The sequence below is a fragment of the Gopherus flavomarginatus genome, chromosome 7 (assembly GCF_025201925.1).
Source record: "Gopherus flavomarginatus isolate rGopFla2 chromosome 7, rGopFla2.mat.asm, whole genome shotgun sequence".
NCBI classification, from domain to species: domain Eukaryota; kingdom Metazoa; phylum Chordata; order Testudines; family Testudinidae; genus Gopherus; species Gopherus flavomarginatus.
The window spans coordinates 90854295-90873357 of NC_066623.1; the positions used below are offsets into that span (position 1 = coordinate 90854295).

The following is a 19063-nucleotide window of genomic DNA, read 5'->3' on the forward strand; positions in this document are numbered from 1 at the left end:
GATCCCACACTTTCACAGGCCTTGGGTGGCAGGCCAGTCCTTGCCCACAGACAACCTGCCAACCTGAAACATATTCTCACCAGTAACTGCACACCGCACCATAATAACTCTAGCTCAGGAACCAATCCATGCAACAAACCTCGATGCCAACTCTGCCCACATATCTACACCAGCGACACCATCACAGGACCTAACCAGATCAGCCACACCATCACCGGTTCATTCACCTGCACATCCACCAATGTAATATATGCCATCATATGCCAGCAATGCCCCTCTGCTATGTACATCGGCCAAACTGGACAGTCTCTACGGAAAAGGATAAATGGACACAAATCAGACATTAGGAATGGCAATATACAAAAACCTGTAGGAGAGCACTTCAATCTCCCTGGCCACACTATAGCAGACCTTAAGGTGGCCATTCTGCAGCAAAAAAACTTCAGGACCAGACTTCAAAGAGAAACTGCTGAGCTTCAGTTCATCTGCAAATTTGACACCATCAGCTCAGGATTGAACAAAGACTGTGAATGGCTTGCCAACTACAGAACCAGTTTCTCCTCTCTTGGTTTTCACACCTCAACTACTAGAACAGGGCCTCATCCTCCCTGATTGAACTGACCTCGTTATCTCTAGCTTGCTTGCTAGCATATATATACCTGCCCCTGGATATTTCCACCACATGCATCTGAAGAAGTGGGTATTCACCCACGAAAGCTCATGCTCCAAAACATCTGTTAGTCTGTCTATAAGGTGCCACAGGATTCTTTGCTGCTTTTACAGATCCAGACTAACACGGCTACCCCTCTGATACATTACAATTAATATGTGACAACAGTATGAAAAAAAAGGTAATTTGTATAAATACCTAATAATGACAAATACATGATTTGGATTTATGAAAAACAAATTATCATATTTTGCAAGATAAGTATAATAACCTTGAAAAACTTTTGTAATGGTAAGTGACATAGCAACCTGATACTTAGCAATGATGATCTCGAATATGTTCAAATATTTATGCACATCTCTAGGAGGTATAGTTTTTAAGAAAGGAAGGTTGCTATTAGTCATCTATTGATTTTTAATACCAACGTTATAAGTGTTGTTATAAATCAAACTATTAATAGATTATTTTAGCACACATTCAAATCAGGCATTTCAAGTTGTTGTGAAGTTTGTCATTTATTGATATTTCACAGTGAGCTGCATGCTGGAGATCTTGTCAGGACTTATTTATCCTTCTCTACATAGCTGAGAAGGCCAAGAAAATCCCTGGAGATGAGGCTCATCTGTGGAGCCATTATGCAGACTAGTGTTGTCATTGTTTTCTCACCCTTGGCACTTCAATGTATTCCAAATGCATCAAAAGTTACATAGTGGGACTCTGAGTGACATTTACATGCTCCAAAAAAGAGCCATACAATTAATTGATGTGAATGGATTATTTAAGTGCCAGGACTAGTGTCTTTGGCCCCATGCCTTCAAATAACAGCATTTGATTATGATTTACCCTTTGTGTAGCAATATTTCACGTGGTACTTCTCTTTTTGTTTTCTCACTTTTATCAATCCCCTGAGATTTGACATGGTTGCCACCTCAGCAAGCCGGTCATAAAAACCATTCAGATAGAAATAATGCAAAACCCCATATGCTGAAATCAAATGACTCAATATTTGTTAATTAAGTATCAAAATGAATTATCGATATAATACAGATGTCAGCAACTTAGCCTCACACTTGATCTTTCAAGATACCTCTTAATGCCTTCCAGTTGATTATGGCAAGCTGTAATTGTCTAGGAAGGCCTCAGTCTAAACCAGTAGAAGATAGGAGGCTGCGGGGAACTACAGACAAAGCAATAAAAAAAAGTAGGGTGAGATGGTTCTTAGACTCCTCTATTAAATGTTCTAATGCCATGTGCACATAAGATTTATGTGCAATTCTGTGCACATAAGATTTTGTAAAGCATTTATCTGACCCTTTTTAACCAGACATGCTTGTCATTGGCAAATTATGTTCTATTAAATTATCAACAGATGATGCCCACCAAAAGCAGAGGCCTTTTGTGTATTCTTCAAATGACTTTATGTATCTTTTGCCTCCCTTCCTGAACTCAGACAAGTAAAATCTTTTTCTCTCCCTTCATTCTCATTGTTCTACTTCCTCTGTTCTTCTAATATTTCTTTTTTATTGTATTATCCTCTCCCTAACTTCCTCTCCTCCTTCCAATTCCAAATCTCTCCCATTCTCCTTTAGTCCCTAAATTTCTCCCTTCTCTCTCTAGTCCACAAAGCCTAACATCTACTTTTGATAAATATATTGCCACTCCTCCTAATCCGTACTCTCCCCTTCCTGTGCCGAATCCATTCATTCTTCTTTTTCTTACCCATTTTTGCCTCACACATTCTCTTCATCGCAAAATCAGTGTCACCAGAAATCCACTCTCTAATCTAAACAGTGCCAGCACTGAAATACAATTATCAGTTCCTCAAAACTAAAAGACTATTTTGTAGTCCCCCCCGATCCATTCTCCACTTGTTCTCTCTTAAGCCACTCTTATCAGCATGAGCCCCTCCATCGATTCATAAGTGTTTTCACCATCCCACAAGAGGATCACCAGTTGTTTTTCCCTCCAACCCTTACCCAATGTATTCAGTTATCCCCAATTCACCAGTTTAATTTTGCCCCCTTTCCCAGATCATCAGTTCTGTTTTCCACCTCCACAATCATTCAATTCAATTCTCAGCCCCTCCTCTTCTAAATCTATACATGTATTGGCTTCTTTCTACAAATTAATCAATTCTTTTTTCGGTTCTTCCTCTTTCCAGACTGTTCAGTTCTTCCCTCCTCCGCAGTACATAATTTCTCAGACCTCTACCCCACTGCTCACAATTACTCAGTATAGTTCCAAGACTCAATGTATCAATTCAATTATTTGGTCGCTATCCCCAGTCAGTCGATATAATGTAAGACCCTCTTTCCCATCCATCAAATCAGTTTCTGCCCTGCCTTTCCAAATCCATCAATTCACAGATTTCCTTCCCACAATTCATCAGTTTAATTCTCAGACCCACTCTCACTCAGTCAATTGAATTACTGAACTTACCTACCCAAATTAATTAGGAAGTCATCATCAATTTTAGGGAAATTAAGTTTAAATGTGGATAAAATAGACAAGTCAAGCACTTTGAAGAGTATTTGACTTAAATATTAGATTAACCAGACAGGCAAATTGATCCCTTAAATACTAAAATAATAAAGCATTGATTTTAAATCAAAAGGCTGTGTAAACCAGTTTCCTCTCTCTTTTCTAACTGAATAATAAGGTAGTACAATCTATTTTAGTATAATATGTAGAAAAATGAGGTTTCAGGTGATTTTATCATACATAGTCTAGTATTTTAATATTGAATTAACTTTTAAACTCACTTTTGAAACATGAAAAATACCCTATATGTACAAATAGAAGGTTTTTTCAGTGAACATAGAGTTGTTACAGCTGTGCAAAAAATCAGCAGTCTCTCACTGAAGAATATTTTTAATATTAAAAAGATGCTTAATTGTGCTTTATTGTTCCAAACCCTAAGTGATATAATTAGCAGATGTGTTTGCCATTAAATTTGGCTTTTTTAGCTTTTTGCTTTTTTTTCTTTAATAGTATTTTGTGAAATGTTGATGTGAAATTGCTGTATGCATAACTTATCAACAAGGCAGCAAGGTGTTAGTCTTTAAATACTTAATAAAAAATTCAATTTCTCACGATATTTGCAGATATAGATGAGTGCAGTGAAGCAGTAACCGTTGCCTGTGGAGATCATGCGAAATGTGAAAATGTGGATGGAGGATATAACTGCTCCTGTAAGGAAGGTTATCAACCATCCACAGGAAAATTACAGTTTAAGCCAAATGATGGCACTTCCTGCCAAGGTAAATGATATTATAAAGGTTTATGTGTTATTATAGAACTACATCTTCTGAGAAACCCACCAGTGTCTCTTTATCTTCAGTTAGATTAATCAGCCAGACATGAGAAAGAGGCAAGGCACTCACACCTATATTTTCTAATAATATCATTGAGATGTGCTCTTAGAAATGTATTTGTACTGAACAATGTGATGAAATCTGAAGACCCAACCTGATATTGTGCTGACGTGTATTCTAAGCTGCAGAAGCCCGATTTCTTCTCTCACTCATACCAGTGTAAACAGTGAGTCAGTGGGTCAAATTCTCTGCTGGTGTAAATTAGCAAAACTCCACTGAAGTAAATGGAGCTGCTCCCATTTAAACCAGCAGAAAATGTGGCTTGGTGCCTTTATACCAGTGTAAACCCAGTAAGTGAGGTCAGGTTCTAATAGTTTATGCTTGTGAATGATCCATATGTATATGCAAGTTTCAAATACTGTAGAGATTTGGGTTTTCTTATACAAGAACTATTACTGTAATTGATTAGTCTTCTTTTTAATTTCTACAGAAAATCCAAAGGCAAAGTGCAAGTTACATAATGACTGTATAATTGAAAATATTACTCAAACTGTAGCTGAAGTAAGTAGCAATGGTTTATAGATTAATTTGCAAATTCTTTGATTGTTTCTCTTTTAAAACTGTTATTTCAATTATATCTATTGAGGCACTTTTAACAAATGGCTGAAGATATAGATGAATGTAAGCATATATATAGAAATCTTTTTAATACTTCCAGCTTATTTGAAATGGTTATGTATTTGAATCACAGTGTTAGTTTGCCTGCAAGCTTTGTTTTGTTTGTATCTCCAGTGAACTAAATCATGTTGTGCATAGAATTCAGAAGTGTGGTAATCACTCAACAGTTTCTGAATGGCAAGTTCTTGAAATTACACCTTTCTACATTTAATTATGTGCAGCTATTTGTTTGTTCTGAATGAAACCTAGAAAGATAATTTATAGAGGTGGTGAAGGCAAGTGACAAAATATAAAATAGAGCAATAATACACTTGGGTACCAATATTTTTCTCTCTTTCAAAACATCATGTGTTAGGCTGCATGTGAAAGAATTGGGGAGCCAGATTTTTCCCCAGAAGCATAAATTTCAAACAGCAAATTAAATAAACTGGTGAGTCCACAAGACTATTGGTTTCTGATTTGACTAAGTGAATCACCACTGTGCGTGTTTGCTTTTTATCTCAAGGAGTTTGCCTCAATGATCAGATTTAAAAGAACCCAGTCTTTTAACATAAGAGGTTTGATTTCTTCAGTGTTAAGGTATACATTATATTAACATGCTTACTGTAAATTTAAGTAGAGAAGACAGGATAAGTACAACATCTGAACTTTAAAACCGAATAACTGTCTGTTTTTAAACCTGTATTTAAACTAGGATTGGATCAAAACCTTGAATCTAAATTTTGAAGAAAAATGAAGGCTTTAAATTTTAGCCCTTGGATCTGAACCTACCCCTGTAATTTTGATTCTGAGTTAGATCAAAAACAGAAAGAGGCCTGTTTTCCAGTTCCATTAGAATTCAGCCAAAGATAAAGTCCGGATCTCATGAGAGCACTATCTCATGGGATATTCACCTTTGAGATCACAGGAATCTCACCAAATTGGATGATCTCATTATTTGTCTACTATTTAGGGATGAAATCTCCTTGGATTTCGGTGCCAGAAAATCTGAAACCCTTCTCTGACTCAGCCATGGCACTGAATTCTGAACCCTAGCCTAACCCTAATACAGATCCAGATCTCAATCTTCCCAGCCTATTACTAATATAAACATTTTTGTACAAACATTTCCATCTAATTACTTTCTATTAATATTTTCAGTAGGGAAGTTATTTAATAGTTTTCAACCCTTAGCAGTGAAGATAAAGATTGCAATAGAATATTGGTAATCTGTGTGCTTTTTAAAAAAACTGGCCATCTGTTTCCATCTCTCAGCAAAGATTTAACAGAAGAGGCTGTAGGTAAGTTGCCATACTACTAAGATTTAATTATTTTTACAAAATATGCAACAAAACGTTTACTAGTACATAATGGAGCATTATGCTAAATAAAACTGAGTTGTACTGGTCAAAATAAATTAAGACGGTATGCTGGATATGTATTATACTTTTATGATGTTTATTTGCCTGGTCAAATTCTGGCTTGCCTACTCAATTGGAGTAGCTCCATAAGTAGACCTGCTGACCTGCTGTGCCCTTGTTTGTGTGTAGAAACCGGTCCTTATTCACAAATTCACAGAAATCATTAATTTATTTCCCCATAATTTGTGCAACTCTTTTATATTCCCCAAAAGTCATCAGTGGTTGCTTTGCTGGTTGAATTGCCAGTGGAATCTCCTAAGTATACTGATTTCCTGTTTCTTTCAGTTTAGGACTATAAAAGAACCCTTGGCTTTCCTACAAGAAATCAATAGGAACACTGTGGGACAACTTTCACCTGTAGATATGATTTCATATGTGGAAGCATTATCTGTATCTTACTCATCACTAAGTACCATGAATAACACAATTTCTGACAAGGAAGCACTTACTGATGTGACTATTAATGTAAGTGGCTTGAGCCTTATTATTGTATTTTTTTTTCTTTTATCAATAGCATAAGGCTTTTGTGCTTAAAAATATTTTTATACTGACAGGTTTTTGTTAACACCGTGAACAATTTTGTTCAAAAGGATAAAATTACAGTTTGGGAAGCACTCCCTACAGATAACAGGAGAACAAGTCTCACTAAGCTGATGCATGCTGCAGAGCAGGCAACGCTGCTCATGTCACAGAACTTCAAAAAGACAACACAGCTAGATGTTAATGCAAGTGAAATGGGTAAGAAAAAGAAAATGAATGTAAGTGATACTTTAGATGTGAATTACACTGTGAAGTTTTTTCAGTATAAATTGTTGAGATTAAAGTAGTGTCATGTAAAACCTACAGATTTGGGGGTTTAAAAGTTTGAATGAGCAACAAAAAACACCTACAGAGTTTGGGCCAGACGCTCGGCTGATGTAAACTAATTATATTGACTTCAATGAAGGTAAGACCTGCTGAGGATCTAGCTTGGTTCTTAGAGGGAGGATGTAAAGGGTCCTGCTTTCCAGTTCAAACTTCACTCATGACCAAAGTGGCAGTCATCACACTGCATTTAGCAAATCATTGTACATCTTGAACAGATGCATTAAAAATGCCAACAGAATAAACGTTAGAGTTGCTAGCAGAACTCTACAAGCCACGTTTTGTTTTATTTTTGATTCAGTAAAAGCAATGTAAATAAACTTTGAACTAGTCTGTGCCTTGAAGGCCTAGCCCTGTGTTGGTGATGGCACAGCTGTGTTTTGAATTTCAAGAAAGTTCAGATAAGGATATTGGGAAAGATCTCAACTTGACTTCCCACTATCTCCCTCCATGTATAAGTTGCTTGTCTTCTGTATTGTGGTCTTAGGAAGACACTAAGAGTTGTATTTTTAAAAGTGCTCAGCTTTGGCCTATCTCCTCTCACTTAAGTCAGGCATGCAGTGAAGATAACAGTGTTACTATAGGCTTCAGTGGGAGCAGAGTAAGGCTCGTGCTGCGCCCTTTTTAGACTCTATCCTAAGACTACATTGTTGTTTCCCCTTTTGGTTGTGACCAACCATTCTGCTTTCCTCCTTCCAGAGTAACTCATATATCCTCTGATTGACCTAGTTTCCAGATCTGGTGTAGTAAAATCCAATATTCCCTCCCCTGGTCACATGAATCTTGCCATTTACAGATCACTCCCCAAAATGCACCACGATACTGAGAAAAAACTTGCCTCAGTTTCTAAGGAAGAACAGATCCTTTTCCTTCTTTCACTTCAGTGAGATTTGCTGTTGTCAGATGAAATGAGGGAGAGAACATAGAATGAACCACTGTCTCATAAGCTCCAGGGAGCCTGTTGCATTTGTAATTTGTAGCACAGATGGACCCAGTTGTATGGCAGACTGTGGGAGCAGTTTCCTAGGCCACACCCTGTCATAACATTGCTTCCCAGATTTGGACCTTAGCGTCCAAAATATGGGTGTTAGCATGAAAACCTCCAAGCTTAGTTACCAGCTTGGACCTGGTAATTGCTGCCAGGAATTATACAGTGCCTAGCTCACTGTGGTCTCCCCAAACCCTTCCCTGGGGGACCCTAAGACTCAGATTCCTTGAGTCTCACAACAAAGGGGAATAAACCATTTCCCTTCCCCCTCCTCCTCTCCAGGTGTTCCCTCCCTGGGTTCCTGGAGAGATATACAGAAGCAAGCTCCGTGAATCTAAACAAAGGGATTCCACCCTCCCTGCTTCAAGTCCTTGAAACACAAGCACCGAGAGATCTAACCTCTCTCCCCCCTCACCCAGAGGGTATGCAAAGTCAGGTTTAGTAAATCTGACACAAAGAGATTTTTCCCCCTGACTTCTTCCTCCCACTAATCCCCTGGTGAGCTGCAGACTCAATTCCCTGGAGTCCCCACTAAAGAAAAACTCCAACAGGTTTTAAAAAGAAAGCTTTATATAAAAAAGAAAGAAAAAGACATAAAATAGTCTCTGTATTAAGGTGACAATATACAGGGTCAATTGCTTAAAGGAAAAAAAAGGAATAAACAGCCTTATCCAAAAAGAATACAATTTAACACATTCCAGCAACTACACACATGTAAATATAAAAAAAACCAATATAAACCTATTGTCTTACTATCCTTGTACTTACAACTTGGAAACAGAAGATTAGAAAGCCTGGAGATAGAAAAATCACTCTCAGAGCCGAGAGGGCACAGACCCAAGACAAAGAAAAAAAAACTCACACCCAAATCTTCCCTCCACCCAGATTTGAAAAAGTCTTGTTTCCTGATTGGTCCTCTGGTCAGGTGTTTGGTTCCCTGTGTTAACCCTTTACAGGTAAAAGAACATTAACCCTTAGCTATCTGTTTATGACACACCCTAAAGAGAGCAGATGTTAATACAGAGACCTAATGGAGAGCTTTGAAAATTTCAGTCGTTTTCTGGCAAAGTTTTGTTTGAGAAACTGAATTTATAGGTGCTTATCCAAACTGAACCCAAGCTCTAAACCTTTTGAAGTTTTCCCATTACTACTCAGCACTATGAATATCTTACCCACAATGCCTATGTGTTTCCCACACACTTATTTTCAAGACCAGGCCCACAATAATGTCTCATTCTTCATTGCATTTCATGGTGCAGCTTCGTTAACTACAAGCTATCCAAAACTTCAGCCGCGAGAACTATTTCTTACATCCTGATAAACATTTTCTGACAGCTGGTCTATTGAAGAGCTCATATTGTTTTTGTGTGCTGCACTATAAGCAATGCAGATGGTCTAGTTTAGTGATTCTAGTCCATCAGTCAAGTTTTAGATTTTTCTTTAAGGCCTGATTCACTTCTTTTTCCCCACTGTGGTGATTGAAACTCTGCACTATAATGAACTGAGTAAAGAGCTCAGTGTCCTCTAATGTAGTTTTTGTCCTGAGGGGCAATGATTGTTTGTTTGGTTTTGTTTTGTTTGTTGACAGCACACATCATTATATCATGGTGCAATGTGCATTTCGTACCAGGGAATGATCACTGTGAGATATTCACTTTTCAAAACTTGGCTTTTTCGAATGTTTCTATTCAATGGAGGATTTTATCCTTTGCTTTTTATAATTGTGATTTGTGGTCCCTTTCAGAAATGAATTTTTAATAAAGCAATAGCTCTTCTTAAAGTAACCCACATTATTCTTTTCAGTGCCTAATTTAATGCAAAGTAAATAAAAGACCATATTTTTCATGGAAAGAATAAAAGGTATGAGAGAAAAATGTATGCATTAGAATAACAAAGTCTAGAGGTTTAAAACAACATGTAATAGCATTTCTCCTTGAAATATTTGGCACAATGATATATTTTTAAAATTCACAATAATTATGCAATCTGATGTCACATTTATTAACCTACCTGTAAATTATGTTAGACTGTAATGGAAGTGATTTGCATAGTATTTTTCTTTTTACAGCTCTCAAGGTTTTTGCTTTTGATTCGCACCACATGAAACACATTCACCCTCATGCACACATGGGAGGAGATTATATTAAGATATCTCCAAAGAAAAAGGAATCACCTAATTCTAATGGTAAGAAAAAGCCATTAAACAATAGCTTGGTTTAAGCAGCATTCCTGGTACCTACTTGCTGGCAAAAATCTGATGCATAATTCACTAACTGTGTAGTTGTGACGTTGATAGCAATAGAGAAAGGCATTTGTAACACCTTGTTGTCCAGCCCTGGGTCCTATCTGCTCTACAGCTTCCACTGTATAATGCACCGGAGGAATATTATGCCTCTTATTTTTGCCAGTTTTTATATGTATATGTATGTATGTTCTATTACAATGTGTTTTAAATATACTAAAATACTAATGATCATATTGGCACATGCTTTACAAGGAAGCATATTTCTGTAGCTGTCTTAAAGCTTGAGGTGTCTGTACATATATTAAAAATATGTCAAATAAGATCCAAGTATAACTAGCCCATCCAGACTGATCTCAACTCCCAAGGAATGAATTGATCAGCAGCACAATAAAACTACCCCATGCATCTCAACCCACTCCTCAGCAAAGAGAAAGCCACGACAGTAGACAAGTCTTACAATCTGTCAGACTTGGGTTAAGCGAAAGGAATGATTTGCAGATTCAGTTACCTCTCCTGAAAAATACCCAGTCAAATGTCCTTTGAAACCAAGAAGCTGTTACCCTGATTGCAGTGGTGGGAGTACCACAGAGAGATGTACAAAAGTGATGGTGGCTATATTGAGAACCTAGAGGGATAATATACCATTTATGTGAAATCCCCTCATACTATCCCCCTAAATTGAAACACAACTGCTGTGTAATAGCACATAGCACCACTGTATAACACTTTAGGACAGACAGTGAAGAAAAAATGTCTAGCTGAAACAAGGTGGAGAATTTTGGCAGGCATAATGTACCTAAATGATCTGCGAGTGATAGTGTAGTGTCGCGCTTCTCAAACTGTGGGTTGGGACCCCAAAGTAGGTTGCGACCCCATTTTAATGTGGTTGCCAGGACAGGCATTAAACATGCTGAGTCCTGGGGCTGAAGCCCTGGGCGGTGGGGCTCAGGCTTCAGCTTAAGCCTCGGGAGGTGGAGCTCAGGTTACAGCCCCACCCCAACCCTTCCCTTGATTAAGTAGTAATTTTTGTTGTCAGAAGGGGTCACAGTGTAAGGAAGTTTGAGAACCGCTGGTGTAGTGTAATGCACAGGGCACTGGCTTCTGGGATTTAGAAGACCTGGGCTCTATCTCTGGCTCAGCCATAGATCTGCTGGGTGACCTTGGGCAAGTCACTTCACAACTCTGTAGCTCTGTGTATCTTGTCTATTTAGTTTGTAAGATTAATGGGGCAGGGACTTTCTTACTATGTGTTTGGACAGCACTTAGCATAACGGGGCCCTGATCTTAGCTGGGGCCTTATGGTGTCACTGAAATATGGATAATAATAAAAAATTAGAATTTTGCCAGAACACCAAACTAATGCCCCAAACCTGGCAAAACTAACCTTGAGCTCTTTCTCTGTCTTTGGCTGAAAACCCAGGTAATCAAAACCTCACTCCCAAACACCACAGAAGGGCATGGTATCAATACTGACTCAGGAGGAAGCATCCTACGTATTACTGTGGGTTTCTGTGCCTTGCATGTCTCCTATCCAGTTACTGTAGGCATGAAATCCTGGGTGCAGTAAAATCAATGGCCAAACTCCCATTAACTTAAAACTGGGGCCAGGATTTCATCCCCCATAATTAACATTGTTTATCTTACAAGATCTAACACCTGACCTGCAGCCGGAGGTAGTATGCTGCAAGTATACATTGCTCCAGCAAAAAACGTGCATCTATCTTATTAGACTATCCAATATAAACACACATTTTTAATTCCAGTGGACATTACATTGTTTTAAGTAAGGCTATATTTCATTATCTCTAAAACATTTTTATAAGTATTCCACGAAGATTCCATCTGTTTTGCATATTTTATGCAATAGCAGTAATAATGTCTATTGTTTATTGTTTCCTTAATGTCTTCAATTTTGTTCTACTATAAAAAAAACCCCACAAACTACTAAACACAGTCTGTTTGATTGATAGGCACTGTTGCAGTTGTGTTTCTGAGGTATAGCAATATTGGTTCTTTGCTTTCATCATCTAAAAACTCCTCATCGAAAGATAGTTCAGAGCAGAGAGAGACAGTAAGCTCATCAGTTATTGCTGTTGCAATTAATTCAAATCCACCTACACTCTATGAGCTTGAGAAAATAACATTTACTTTAAAGTACATCAAGGTAAGATTTTTTTTTTAATCAACATCTGAAGAAAGTAAAACAGTACTGTAATTATTTGATGTGATATAACTGTACCTACAGGATATGTTGGCTACCTTGGGAAAATGTTTCTAGAGCATGTCAACAGTAATAACTACAGAGTCACTGGTCTAATTGTGAGCAAAAAGTTATAAGTGTGATCAGAGAATTCTTCCGGCTTCTGACCTTTCTGTATTTAGGGTAATCTTGCAAACAGTTTGTCAGATGATGAGAGCTATATCCATAAAAGCGAAACACTTCAAATCAGCTTGAAGCAGATTTGCACAGGATAAGTGACTGCAGAAGCTTTTTGTTCTGTGCACATTAGCGCGTGTAGCACATCAGGGCCCTGGCCCATGGCATGTCATGACTAGCACTCCGAGGTCCTACCACAGTACAAATAATAATAGGGTCTTGGCAGTTGCCAGTATCATATTTGATGTCAGTGCATTGATGCTGAGCCAGAAATGGCCTTAAGTACCCAGTAACCCCTGGCTCCTTCCTCCTCTCCTCCTCCCCCCTCCCACCTGATCCTCTGGCTGGACTTATAAAATGTATAGGACAAATCTATTTTTTTTCCCTGTGCTGTGACTATTGCAACACAAGATCATTTATGAGCAGTGAGCTAAGCCTAAAGTCCTTTTCTAGTTCACATTACTTGTAGATGGAGGCACCCCAGTTGCTTTACAAGTGCCCAAGGTATTCAGTGTGATAGAACAGAAAAGACCCATGCTGCCTTAGGGCTGCAAATGAAGAGGCAAGAAATGAGAAGGAAAGAATGGAACCAAGCTGTTCTATTGGGTAGGATAGGGGCAGCAATGTGGCTGTAATGTTGCAAGTTGTTCCATTCAGAAGGTGCATGTATGTATATATAGTTGTGTACCAGATATAAGATTCTAACACCTTTGTAAATGCCAGGAAGGTTGGATAATTGGATTAGTCCAGCTTGTTTAGTTTGCTGTTAACTAGGTGAATCAGGTATTTCAATGTTGTGCTATTTTTAATTGCTTGGGATAGGTTGGTTTGTTTGTTTGTTTTTATGTTTTGTTTTATGTTCTGAAGGTTGGTTTGGAGTGGGGGGCGGGCTGTGTCTTGGTTCAGTTCGGTTTTTTTTTCCTGAACCTTCCTTCAGTAAAATACAATTTTTAATGAATTGTTCTGGCTAATGTAGCAAGAGTCTCTTGGTGGAAAGTGTCTGCCTTTCAGCATCAGTAAAACATCTTATCTCTCTTGCAGACTGCAGATAAGGATATTAAATGTGCCTTTTGGAACTACTCAGCAGACACAATGAATGGCACCTGGTCTACCGAAGGCTGTGAGCTGACACATTCCAACACTACTCATACCTCATGCAAATGTAATCATTTGACTCATTTTGCTGTTTTGATGTCTTCAGGAGGCTCTGTTGTAAGTGCTATTTTTCACTTAGTGTTTTACCAGATACTTAGATCTCATTTAATGTAGGTTTTTTTCATTGCCACTAATATCATTTATTGCCATTCCCCACCCCCATTTTGGCTCAATCTCTTTTTCCTTATTCAGCAAACACACAATTCATTGTGAACAGTGCAAATACAATTCCTCCCATTTCTGCCTGAATTTCTGTGTGTCTATTTTGCAGTATGACAGGACAGTGATGCAGCAAAGAGTCTTGTTCCAAACCTGCAGTCTGTTGTTCTTTAGTTCAAAACCCACTTCAAGGCTACAATGGGATTTAACCGATATCTGAAGTGGTCAGCAACCATATGGCCTGGGATTTTGCTCACAATGCTTTTTTATCATATATTAGTCTTACTATCTAAAAATCTCCTTTAAATGTCTCCTTTAAATGTATCCCCTGAGTTGCAATGTCTCCTTTAAATGTATCCCCTGAGTTGCAATAGCATTGTCGAAAAATTGCATAGGAATAGCAAGGCAGGACTGAGTTCATGAACATTAAAACAGGGACCCTTACAAACATCATAGAATTGTGAAAATGCCCCCTCACTTTGTGCCCCACTTGCATTAAAAGGCTCCTAAGGTTTTTGGAATCCATATAGGAGATGGATTCCAAAATATATATATATATATATATATCAGCCTAGATTTAGCCTCAGGAGGCAGCTTTTTTAGGCATCAGAATTGGTAAGAAGAGCTTTAGCATGAAAATGTTGTGCTGAGACAATTCTTCCACACTGTGCACTTCATACAGGGTGCTTCTTAGTTGCTAAATAGCATCTTAAGTCTTCCGTTCAAATTTAAGACTTTTGAGGGGTCCTTATATAGTTTATTTCAAAAAGAGGATAATCTCTGGGCCTGTATTTAGAATTCATACTTAGACATACTTTATGGCCAGCCACAGCCTGCCCTTATGCAGTCACGTATTTCAGAGGTTCTTTTTGCTGAATACCAAGCAGCCAATGTAACTGTCCTTCTGCACAGAAAATATGTGCACATAATCATTAAAAATAGCCCATAATATTTTAGCCTATTTCCATACTATGTATCTTGAACTAGCATTTGATTTAAGCAATTGTAATTTCCAAGTCTCTTATTGCTCATGTTTCTATTGAAGAAAAGTGATGCCCTTATGCTATGTAGGCAAATATGAATGAGTCACTGATGAGGTAATATTTTAATGTCATGTATTAATACATTTTCTGTTGCCAATATGTTTGTCATTTAGTAATAGATCAGATTTTTTTAAAGTCATATTACCAGATATCAATACTAAGATGATGATGTGCAAGGAAATAACACATCACTGGGGTTAAGAACATTGAAATACATATTGTTGGTTTTACTGAGCATTATATCTGCCTCAGAAAAAATACTTTTGAGATTATCAAAAGTGTGCATTTGCACTGCAACCCTACAAACAGTTTTGATGTATGTTTTGCAAAAAGGTTATATTATAGAATGATGCTTTTTTGACAAGGTACACAGTTATTCTCTTAACTATTATAATATAATTTTCCCCCAGGGTGTTACAAATTATAACATTCTTACAAGAATCACTCAGCTAGGAATAATTATTTCGTTGATTTGCCTCTCCATGTGCATTTTTACCTTCTGGTTCTTCAGTGAAATTCAAAGCACTAGAACAACAATTCACAAAAATCTCTGCTGCAGTCTTTTCCTGGCAGAACTTATCTTTCTTGTTGGAATTAATATGAATAATAATAAGGTGCGTAGCCTTTGTCATGCCTTGATTTTTACATTTGCAAAGTAAATATACAGTATAAAGTACCATTTTCCATATAGCGTGCAATATTTTCTGATGTTAATATGAACGTTCTAGTGCTATTGACATCTTAGTCTCCACAGTACTTATGGTGAATACAAAGTGTTTTTATTGTGTTTTAGTGTGTATTTTATTTTATTTTACTTTGCTTTAGTTCAAGAAATAGAGCAACATTAATTGATGTAGCTCCATTGAATTCAATAGTGCTTTGCCAGTTTACGCTATCTGAAAACTTGGCCTCAGTGTGGTTGGTATTTCAGCTATTTCACAACCCTAATGTTTTGGCCTTTAACAGTTCCACCAACTAAGCATTTAGGTGCTGTACAAAGCAATGCTGATGAATCAATGAATGGCACTTCTCCTTCAGAGTCAGTCCTGAACCAAAGCCCAGGGCCGGCTCCAGGCACCAGCTAAGGATGCAGGTGCTTGGGGCGGCTAATACAAAGGGGCGGCACTCTGTCCGCTATTGGGGTAGCATGGCCGGGTCTTTGGCAGGAATTCGGCAGCAGGTCCCTAAGTCCCTCTCTTCCTCCTTGAGCTGCCGCCAAAGTGCTGCAGAAGAGAGGGAGTGAAGGACCCGCTGCTGAACTGCCGCCAAAGTGCTGCTGATCTGCTTTTTTTTTTTTCCCCCTCTGCTTGGGGTGGCAGAAAATCTGGAGCCAGCCCTGCCAAAGCCCCAGCCTTGTGTTAAAGACACTGTGCTGCTAGAGGTGCCATCTATCAGATAAGATCTAAAAGAGATTAGAATATATAGAGACATACCTATCTCATAGAACTGGAAGGGACCTTGAAAGGTCATTGAGTCCAGTCCCTGCCTTCACTAGCAGGACCAAGTACTGTCCCTGACAGTTGTGGGGTTTGGTTTCCCCCCCCCCCCCGACCCCTCAATGGCACTCTCAAGGATTGAGCTCACAAACCTGGGTTTAGCAGGCCAATGCTTAAACCACTATCTCTCCCCCTCTTGACCATTCACTGTCACTTAAGACCTCATGACACTCTTCAGTGGAGTAAGGATGTTGAGCCCTGCTTCCTGGGAAGACTATACTTCCCCTAGATATATTCTGCGTACCTAAAGTATCCTGTAGTTTCAAGTGAATGTGGTATTCTTCAAATCCTGCCTTAAACTGTTGGTTAGCATTGCTGTGTACCACACACCAGAGGTGGCTGAGTCTTAGTGCAGGTGGGGGTTGTGAAGTAATCCCTGTGTAATTCACCTCAGTGATGGAAAAAGACCTCTTTAGCACCTTGAGATTCTCAGGTGAAAGTTGCTATGTACATGTAAGATTTAATAATTATGATTTTTGAATTAGCTTGACATCATTTTAATAATGGACAGTTGCTAAAAAAGCATCTTCTCTTTTCTCACGTATTGCAGAACAGTATTTTAAATTGATTGAATAATATCATTTGAAATTCCTGAGACAACTCTCCAGTATTGATTGACTGAGGAGTGTAATTTTACAAGCATTGTTTACTAAAAGCATGTCCATATGCTTTAAAATAAAACTTTAAATAACGATTTGCCAGGCAATTTAATTTTGGTATCTAAAGGAAAAATGCATCTTAATTAATTCAGCACAATATATAGACTAGTCAGCTCCAGTTGTGGGGTCAAGAGTGTCCATTTATAGATGTGATTTGGGCAGGGGGACACAGACATAGCCACAGCTTGATTTTAAAAGTTAAATATATTTTCTTTATTTTTCTGTAGCAATCTGTAAAGCAATAATGAAGAGGTTTAGTTTTGTCTTTAGGCCAAGTATCTCTAAGTATGGTTAAATTTGGACTGTGATAATACCCTTTTGGCATAATTATTAATAAACAGAGCCCCCGGTCATATATTGTAATAGTAATACATTAATTACTATTTATGACTTTGCTTTCTCTGGTTGACTTTCTAGCTCTTCTGTTCAATCACTGCTGGATTACTCCATTATTTCCTTTTAGCTGCCTTTGCATGGATGTGCATCGAAGGCATACACCTGTACCTTATAGTTGTGGGAGTCATCTACAACAAGGGATTCTTACACAAGAACTTCTATATATTTGGTTACGTGAGTCCAGCAGTAGTGGTTGGAATTTCAGCAGCGCTAGGATATAAATATTACGGCACTACCGAAGTGTAAGTTGCTGTTTTACATGTCTGTTTCAGTTAGTAACATGATGTAAGAATGCAGAGGAAGTATATGCAGGAGTTGGGCACATTTCAAGACATTCTGTGCTGTTTGCTTTTCAGATGTTGGCTCAGCACAAAGAATAACTTTATATGGAGTTTTATAGGACCAGCATGTCTAATAATTCTGGTAAGTATAATTTTCCTTTTCATTATAGTTTGTAAAACTGATAATAAAAGGTGTTTAATAATCACTAAACTATTGGCAGTCTATCTGTGAGTGCTAACTATAGAGCAGGATTGACTATTTAAGACTATTTTTATAGTGTCTTTAAATTATTTCTATGCTGTACATCTAAATGCTTTGCTAGCCTGGAAAACAAATGTTGGACTAACAAAAGTCCATGGCAGATCAGGGCTGTTTCTTCTTTTTTATTTTCCTTTTCACCTGATAGTTTGAGGAATTCTGTGCAGCATTTTTAGTCTGTAAGAAGGAACATCTTCACATGTCAGTGGTATCTCAGCAAGGCTCAGCAGGAGGTGTATACAGACACTATGCCAACAGACAGATAATCTAGTATTTGAAATGTTGCGTTACTTAATCTTTTATCAGTGATCGGTCGTCTTAGAAGATTAGACTGTCATCTTTATGGTTTTTTCTTTCCTATGTACCCTGTCATCATCAAAGCTATTTTAAACTAAACTGCGATGTCAAAGACAAGAACCCTCTATTTCACATGGGCAGACAAGTCAAGTATTGATAGCCCTATTTCAGATGGGAAGAGGGCCTTTTTAATTCTTGTTGGAAGTGGTTTCAAACCTGCAAATTTGGCAGGTATTATATGTTCCATTCTAAATAAGACATCTTTTGGTACTTTACAGCACTTAGAAATGCTCTTGAAGTTTAACAAACCATTCCATCTGTAATCGGGCATCACTATATGTGAGAAGATTGTCAGTGATCAGACAATAGCAGGAGCTCTAAGAAGGAGAAGGTATAGTGGAGGCCTTGTGGCCTCTATGGTCAGTTCAGTTACAACCCTTAGCTAATTTTTTATGCGTTTGGTGATAAATTTTGTGGATTTTTAAAAGGAGCAAGTTCAATATGAGTAGAGTGAAAGCAAAAGAGTTTAAGCAATGACTACGTACATGAAAATATTAACCTCTTTAATGCTGAATAATGTACCAGATATATTTTGGCCCAATTCTACTTGCATTATGTGTGTACCCAAAATTCCCAATGAAGTTAGGGGACCAAATCTTGAGCTCTGTCATGCTAGCTGTGCATCGTTCCAACAACTCTATCAGATACTGGACAGTCGCCCTCAGGACAATATAACCCCCACTCACCCATCCCTTCTAAGCCTAGCACAGAAACCATAGGCA

The 19063-nt window shown here is 38.0% G+C and overlaps 1 protein-coding gene across 2 annotated transcripts in view; it reads left to right on the forward strand.

Moving 5' to 3' along the window:
* Positions 1-19063, forward strand: part of ADGRL4 (adhesion G protein-coupled receptor L4) — a 102082-nt gene that overhangs the window by 60691 nt on the left and 22328 nt on the right. For both annotated transcript variants that reach the window (XM_050961871.1, XM_050961870.1), the window contains exons 4-13: positions 3775-3930; positions 4475-4545; positions 6348-6527; positions 6617-6800; positions 9983-10099; positions 12130-12323; positions 13578-13748; positions 15304-15507; positions 17466-17686; positions 17801-17867. In XM_050961871.1, coding sequence (XP_050817828.1) covers positions 3775-3930; positions 4475-4545; positions 6348-6527; positions 6617-6800; positions 9983-10099; positions 12130-12323; positions 13578-13748; positions 15304-15507; positions 17466-17686; positions 17801-17867 — 1565 coding nt within the window. The remainder of the gene's footprint in view (positions 1-3774; positions 3931-4474; positions 4546-6347; positions 6528-6616; positions 6801-9982; positions 10100-12129; positions 12324-13577; positions 13749-15303; positions 15508-17465; positions 17687-17800; positions 17868-19063) is intronic.